The sequence below is a fragment of the Quercus lobata genome, chromosome 8, assembly GCF_001633185.2.
Source record: "Quercus lobata isolate SW786 chromosome 8, ValleyOak3.0 Primary Assembly, whole genome shotgun sequence".
NCBI lineage: Eukaryota > Viridiplantae > Streptophyta > Magnoliopsida > Fagales > Fagaceae > Quercus > Quercus lobata.
The window spans coordinates 35,077,273-35,085,038 of NC_044911.1; the positions used below are offsets into that span (position 1 = coordinate 35,077,273).

At 35.3% G+C, this 7,766-nt stretch overlaps 1 protein-coding gene across 1 annotated transcript; it reads right to left on the reverse strand.

Annotated features, from left to right (window-relative positions):
• Positions 1-230: 230 nt before the first annotated feature.
• On the reverse strand, positions 231-6,925 carry LOC115954726 (G-type lectin S-receptor-like serine/threonine-protein kinase At4g03230). Its single transcript, XM_031072648.1, has 9 exons — positions 6,611-6,925; positions 4,004-5,396; positions 3,038-3,499; positions 2,380-2,499; positions 1,770-1,987; positions 1,462-1,672; positions 1,114-1,351; positions 842-992; positions 231-732 (listed from the first exon to the last, which is right to left on the reverse strand). Exons 2-9 carry the CDS (start codon positions 5,265-5,267, stop codon positions 430-432), a joined length of 2,967 nt encoding a protein of 988 aa, XP_030928508.1. The 5' UTR covers positions 5,268-5,396; positions 6,611-6,925; the 3' UTR covers positions 231-429.
• Positions 6,926-7,766: the final 841 nt, after the last annotated feature.

A 7,766-nucleotide genomic window follows, 5' to 3' on the forward strand; every position in this document is an offset into this window, starting at 1 on the left:
TATAAGTACACTAAGGGTACTGTGAATAGCATTCTTTTGAATCTCTTCCTGTTTAGTGTGGCAGTGAACTGTACACCTCCAATGTAAGGCTGAGCTGACTGTACCTCTTGATGCAAAATTACAAATAATGCAGTTCTAGGCTTCAAAATAATAGGATTAAATAAATGAAGGCAGTTGGTCAGAGTTAGAGAAAATCAGAAGTCAATAAAGTACAATAAATACAAAGGAGGTTCAAATAGGAAACAATCAGACTTAGATTGGATACAATGTTATCACTTATCAAGGACAATAAAAAAAAAAAGTATCAATATGACAGACAAGAAATATGCCTTAATTGTTCCTATGAGAACCATGGTAAGAATACTAGAAACTTCTGCAGGACTGATAAAGAGAAAACAAGAATCATGAGAGCCCTTATGCTATCCACCATTATCGGCCTTCTTCAATGGTAGATGTTAATTCATTCAAACTTTCTGGTTTAGTAGCAGAAGAAGTTGCGCTAGAAAGGGATCTTCTTATAACATAGGCTGGATGTTTAGGAGTTGGGAGAGTTGCAGTTTCACTACCAAGCATGAAAACCACATTCGACATTGTGGGACGATCACTTGGGTCTTCTTGTACACATAAAAGCCCAACGTTAACACACCTCAAAAATTCGTCTGCATTACAAGTTTCACGTATTGTTTGGTCCATTAAATCTAAAGCCTTGCCTTCTTTCCACAATTTCCATGCCTGGGACGATTTGAAATTCAAATTGGCATTAGGTAGAGTGCAGGAAATATAACTATATGTAATTGATGCAACATACTTTTTGTTTGGTTTACTAATGCAACATACTTACATAACCTAAAAGACTCAAAGCATGTTCTGACTGGTGAAATCCTGTGTTCTTTTTTCCACTGATAACCTCAAGTACAACTACACCAAAGCTGAAGGCATCAGACTTGACTGAGAAAAACCCATCCAATGCATATTCTGGAGACATGTAGCCACTGCACAACAAAAATTATTTATATTGTCAGTGAATTAGGGGACATAGATGGGAAGACTGAAAACTACTATACAAAATCTAAATAATCAGCTTTCATAATCAACCATCTGCATCAAACTTACTAAGTCCCAACCACTCTTGTCGTGGTTGCCTCAGTTTGTTTGCCTCCAAATATCCTTGCCAAGCCAAAGTCAGAAATCTTGGGGTTCATCTCCTCATCCAGAAGAACATTGCTTGTTTTCAAATCTCTATGAATGATCCTCAACCTCGAATCTTGGTGAAGATAGAGCAGCCCTCGAGCAATTCCCAAAATGATGTCAAAGCGTATCTTCCAATTCAGTAACACGCATAGAGTCCGATCTTGCATGCCATTTTCCATTTCAGGACATATTTTAGTAACCATTCAAATCTAAATTACTGGTAAGTAAACATAAAATAAAATAAAATAAAATTCAGGTTTAGAGTCTAACCAAATAAAAATGAGTCTAAACTCTTGTTTGGCATGTATTCATAGAGTAACATTTTTTCATCTCCTTCTATGCAATAACCCAAAAGTCTAACAAGATTCCGATGCTGGAGTTTAGCAATCAAAACAACCTCATTCTTGAATTCGTCCAAGCCTTGCCCTGAACCACTTGAGAGCCTCTTTATAGCAATTTCTTGTCCTCCTAGAAATGTACCCTGAGTGAAAACTCCCACAACCATAAGCACCATCCATCATTAATTAGAAACTAGTAAACAAACTGCTATATTAATTGAGTACTAAAAAGGTTAATACCTTGTAAACAGGCCCAAAGCCCCCTTGTCCAAGTTTTTTTGTATCTGAGAAGTAATCTGTAGCAGCTAGTATGCTTTTCAAATTGAAAAATGGTACATCTATGCCTTTTTTATCATCTTCTCTAAATTGGTCTGAATCGATCAACTCTTTGACACTTTGTTCACTGTCATATAGTCGAAATGCTGTGTTTCCCTGATTTCTTTCCCTGTTAACTGATTCTAAAAGATTAATCATAACTTCAGTCTCTTGCTAGCTAATTTTATGGAAGAAACCAAAATATTGTCATTTTGAAACAAGGATATATCATTGTAACTTGTATGCTTTCCAATTCATAAAAAGGTACATCTATTCCTTTCTCAGCTTCTTCTTGGAACTAACCTGAATCTATCAAGTCTTGGACATAGCTTTCACTATATAACATGCATTGTACTCAATTTCTTTGGTCAATTTGTCTATTTTCTAAATTCAGAAGACACTAATCTCTCTTACTTCACATGTTAATTACATGGAAGAACTTGCAACAGGTTTTTTTATGATTCAATCTAACCCAAAATAAAATAAAATAAAATAAAGATCAACGTGATTAGTATGCATTTTGCAAAGTGCATACCTTGTCTCTTGGTCGTCTTCCTTCGCCATATGTAGATAAATATAATGGCACAGAGAACAGTCACACTAGTTATTCCAACAATCAGAAGCAATATCATTCCTTTTTCTGATGGTGAAGAAACTACAACAAGGAAAGATGACTAGTCATACTTCAGTGTATAGAATTTGAATAGAAAAGATGACTAGTCATACTTCAGTGTATAGAATTTGAATAGAAATCTCTCGCATCATGTTTAGTTACAGTAGTGAATAGGCTCAAATGATATAATCAAACGATAATTAGTGGTAGTCAAAGGATGTATGTTTTCATAAATTTGTGAAACAAAAATATTTATTTTTATACAAAATACAGACTCTAACAATATATGACTCGGTAATGATCACATTGACATTGCTGTAGACGATTTTGCAAATTTTAGGATAGACCTGCCAACTTTGGAGGTAAAATTAGAATCGTTACACGTAAGTAAAAACCCCTGAAAATCAGTCCCTAGCTAAATACAGAAGGTCCTAACATTGTGCTAAATCACTAAAGCAACCATTATCACAGTTAGTAAAGGAAGAAAATAAAAAATCTCAGCTGGGGCAACATTAACTAAATCTTTATTTGTAATAAAGTAATTTTAATTTGCAATATGCACATGATATAGAATCCTAACCTTGCGTACAACTTAACTTTGTGCCATCCCATCCAAAGCTTTTGGTGCAAAGGCACCTCCTCTTCCCATCAATTGCTGATTTGCAAGTTGAATGTGGCCAATCCTTGCAATCTGCCGATAAATTACAGAGTGGCTCCAGTGGTGGCTCCCAAACAATCTCAACATCATCTGTAACTCTAGATGAAACATTAGAACTAGAGTTTCTTGGAGTAGTTTGATTAAATGGCAAAGACCGGTTTAGCCGCAGACTTCCAACATCCTTGACTTGGATAAAAAACTTCGTTGTATTTTGATCGATACTAGTGACTCGATATGTCCCACTTGGGGCGTTGAAGTTAACCTGGCCAGAGGTTGTGTTGCAATTGAAACTGAAGTACATAGGATCACCACAATTTGAGCTAGTGCTAAGTGGATAAGGGATCATGTTTGTGCCACAAGGCTCACAATTTTGTACAGTTGGTTCTGCAGAAATATCAAGTTTCAAAATTCAAATAGTGAAAAAACTCAAACAAATAGGACTTGGCCTTATATACGTATAATGAAATTGCCTATCATTGCAAATCCATCTGTCCACAAACCGACAGCCCATCATCCCATGGGCCATGGTTGAGAGTTTATCATATACAGAGACAAGGTTAACGTTTTATTTTTGTTCAGTAAAGATAATTGATATTTTCAATTATTGGCTCACCTTGACAAGATTTTGGTTATTATGTAGAACCGTGCTCCTCGTCAAATTCATTATAAATAAAGTTACTAAGTTGTTAGTACTATTATTGTATCCAGTATCTTTAGAGTGGCTGTTTCTTTAACATTTCGTATGGACTTTGGCTTGGACTATAAACAGCTGGCAAGATTTCTAAACTTTCTACTTCATATTCAAGACGCTCTCTAAATTTCCTTAAGTAAAATACTACGTTAGTAAATCTAAGCAATTTATGTAAAATCGACCAGTTAGTACATTACCTATATCCGAATTTGCTACACGGATGGAGAGGTTATAACCATAAACATACTCCTCTTGAAGATTAACTAGCTCCTGCGTCCAAATCGAGCATGCCATTACTGGGCCTAGACCATATCTATAAAACATGCGGTCTTGATCATAGCTATAAGACTTGCAGTCGCAGTTACTAAGGCACAACTCTTTGCATTCTGTTTCGTTTCCGACCTGATAACTTTGTTCTGGTTTTCCGCCTATATTCATCATCGTTAAGTTCAAGAAGGTGTCGCCACAGGACATCGAATTTCGGGTGCACCCATCTGAAAAATCTCCAGAATACCACTTCTGAGCGACAAGGGGCATGAACCCTGGCAAACATTTGCATGGCAATTTATTATTGTTTAAATTACAGCTACCAAATCTTCCACAAAAATTGTACACACTACAATTGTCACTCGGATCCACCTCTGACAACGACCAAGTCCCGTTTGTGCTCTGTTTCCAATACTCTATCTTCCCACTAAAATTCATCACCAACCTTGCATTCTCAAAATAAGCATCATTTTGATCTTCTGTTGTTGAGACGATAGAGTAATAGAAACCTTTCTCCGAGCTTTTCCAGTAAATCTTCCCCTCTCTGTTGACGATTTGTGTATTCGAATTTCCTACTGTATCTAGCATAAACATGAAGTTCCCAGTTCCAGGGTCATCACGGTCTCTCCAAGAAGTCAACTTCATGTTTTCATACATAGTCATGTTTGGGAGAAATGTATCAGTTGGATTATTAAAGCTCTCCCATAGATTTGTCTCATTACTGAATAGCACCAGGTTTCCAAAATCCGTGAGATTCACAATCCAGTCTGTAGTTGTACACGGTTCACACCAATATCTATCAAGTCCAGAAGACCAATGAACCTTCCCACTACTCATATCTAATACCGTGAGGTTGCCATCTGTTGTAAGTCCGAAAGCTCCGGTGGTAGTATTGATAAGCGGGCTATCTCGATTGGCAACCCATACAACTATTTGCTTATCCGACGTGTACCATATTCCAACATACCTTTTGTCTCCAGAACTTCCAGTTGGACCAAAGAATCCTAATTCAAACTTTCTTCCAGGCGAAACCAGAGTTTCTTCATTGTCTCTAATCCACTCACCATGCCCCAAAGAAACTCTATCAGCGCAATAAACATGAAAGGAACACAGAAGTACTGGTATGTACAAGATGAACATGGAACACAGCGTGCAGTTTGCGGACCATCCTTTAATTACGGTGATTGTTCCCATTTTCAACTTTCTGTTACCAAAATGAAACAAGTAGAATTTTCTCTGTTGTTAGAACTTAGAAGCATAGTGTCGGTGTGTTCTTGCTTGTTGACGCAAAGACTTCTTGGTCATCAATTTTCACTTTAACAACTGGAAAAAGTTGTCCAAAAAGGGATTGAGATCAGGTATAATCTTTAAGGTAGTATACTTGATGCAATAGTATTGAAGGATAGAAATTAAAAATTACATAAAATAACTTTTAATTTTAACTATTAAATAAAAAAATATTAAAAGATGTAAAAAAAATTTGTGAAGAAAATGATGTAATTGTATCGTGCAACTTGATTTCAATCCGCCAAAAAAGTATGCAATGTGAACCACTTCAATTTACTGTTCGATTTGAATCCCTTCTTTGACCTTTTACTTTATTTGTTTCTTTCATAATTTTTTTTATACTTAGCATGACAAAGCAAGAACCAAAAAAAAAAGAACAAAACAAAAATGACTAATTTAGTGGTTCCAGTTCTTTCGTTATGTCAAGTAAACAAAGAAAATCAGTCTATTACCGATTTAGGCCCCGGTTGGGCCAAATTATACTACCAATTTTAAACCAAATTACTTATTAGTCAAATTATGTGTCGGTTCACAATGTTGGGTGCATGGCACCATTGTAGTCCAGCCCACATGCTATAGGACACCTCATTAAATGAGGCTTTTGAACAAGCCACAAAAGTCATCTTGCTTTTTCTTTGGAAGGTGTTGGGCGTGTCTTACACACTGAAGAGAAAAAGGAAAAGTTGAAGCAAAATAGAGAGATATTCGGTCTTGTGGCGACGCCACGTTAAGCTCAGGGTGTTCCCAGGAACACCCTGAACTGAAAAAATATATATATATAATAATTATTTTTTTTATTTGTTTACCTTCTAAAAAAGATTAGGAACACCCTCAAGAAAAATTAGAAACACCCTCAAATAAAAAAATAAAAAAAATTTGTTCTACTTTCAAGCAGAAAAAAAAAAATAAATAAATAAAAAAGCCCAAAAAAATTTTGAACTAAAATCTGAAAAGAAAAATTTGTAACAGAGCAAACCCACAAAAAGCCCAACAATATTATTGGCACTTTAAAAGGCCATAAAAAGAATTTATGAATCTAATCTACAAAAGAAAATTTAGCAAGCCCAAAAAATTTAGCACAACAACATAAATCACAAAAATAGTAAAGCTAAAGAAAATTTAACCCAATCAACCAAATTTTATCAAAAACAAATAGCCCGGCCTTTCAAAATTTTAAAACAAAACTAATATGCCATTCCATCAAAGATTAAAAAAAAACACAAACAAACAAATAAAACCCTAAGCCTAACCAAGAGACTTAGCGGCTAATAGTTGAAGTAAAGCAGTGAAGGAAGAGGCAGCAGCAGCATGGTAGCAGTAGAGCCGCCAGCCCCGCCCCTAGCCCAAACTCACCAGATCTGGTATCTCTCTCTCATGAGCAAGTGAGCAACGAGCACAAAAAAAAAAAATCTCTTAAACTGTCTGATACAAAAGATAGAGTGTGAGAGAGTATTGAGTTGAATTTGGTGTCTTGAGAGAGTCTAGTGGTGGATTGATATAAGTCTAGGGGCAGGGCTGGTGAGTTTAAGTCATTGTTTAAGTCTCTGGTGAGTTTGAGCACAACACGTGGTGCAAGTGTCTAGAGTCTAGTGGTGGATTGATATCCTCCATTACTCCCACGTGTTGTGCTCTATGAGTTGAATTTTGTATTTTTTTTTTTTTTTTTTGGTCTTTTTGTGCTTATATGAATAGCAGATTTTTTAATGGTAAATAGTTATGTTTGTCTGTTAGTGTCTTTTTTTTTTTTTTTTTTTAAGTAAAAATTGAGTTTGTTTGAAACTTTGAAATTAATTGGGAGTTGAGATATAATAAATTTAGTGAATTGTAGTGTTGTGTTGTGTACATAGACATGGCAAAACGGGTCAGAATTTTCTGACCCGACCCGACCTAACCCGAAAAATACCCAATCCGAACCCGATTTTTTTGACCCGAAGCAAAAACGGGTTGACCCGTGACCTGACCCGTGTTTTGTGCGGTTCAACCCGACCCGACCCGAACCCGAACCATTTTTTTAAAACTTTTTTTTTTTTGGGTAAAAAAAATAGTGAAATTAAGACAATATTAGTTTAATTGTTTATTGTGAGTTTTAAGGAAACAATTGATACATTTACATAACTGCATGCAAATTAATTGAAAAATAAATGGTTGAGCATTCTGTAATGAGTAAAGATTTTTATATATCAAATAGCAAAGTACATGCTAAGATAATCTGGTTACAGTAAAGTTAAAAACAGATTTAAAATTGTAGATATGTGTGAGACACATTCACAAGTGTGAAAATAGTAAAGTTAAAGTATCAAATTAGTATAAATTATGAATGTTTTGATCTATTTTTTAACCATTTATGTTCAAAATAAACGGCTTTTCAAAATAAATTATGATATTTCTTAGAGTGTGTGCTGCTTA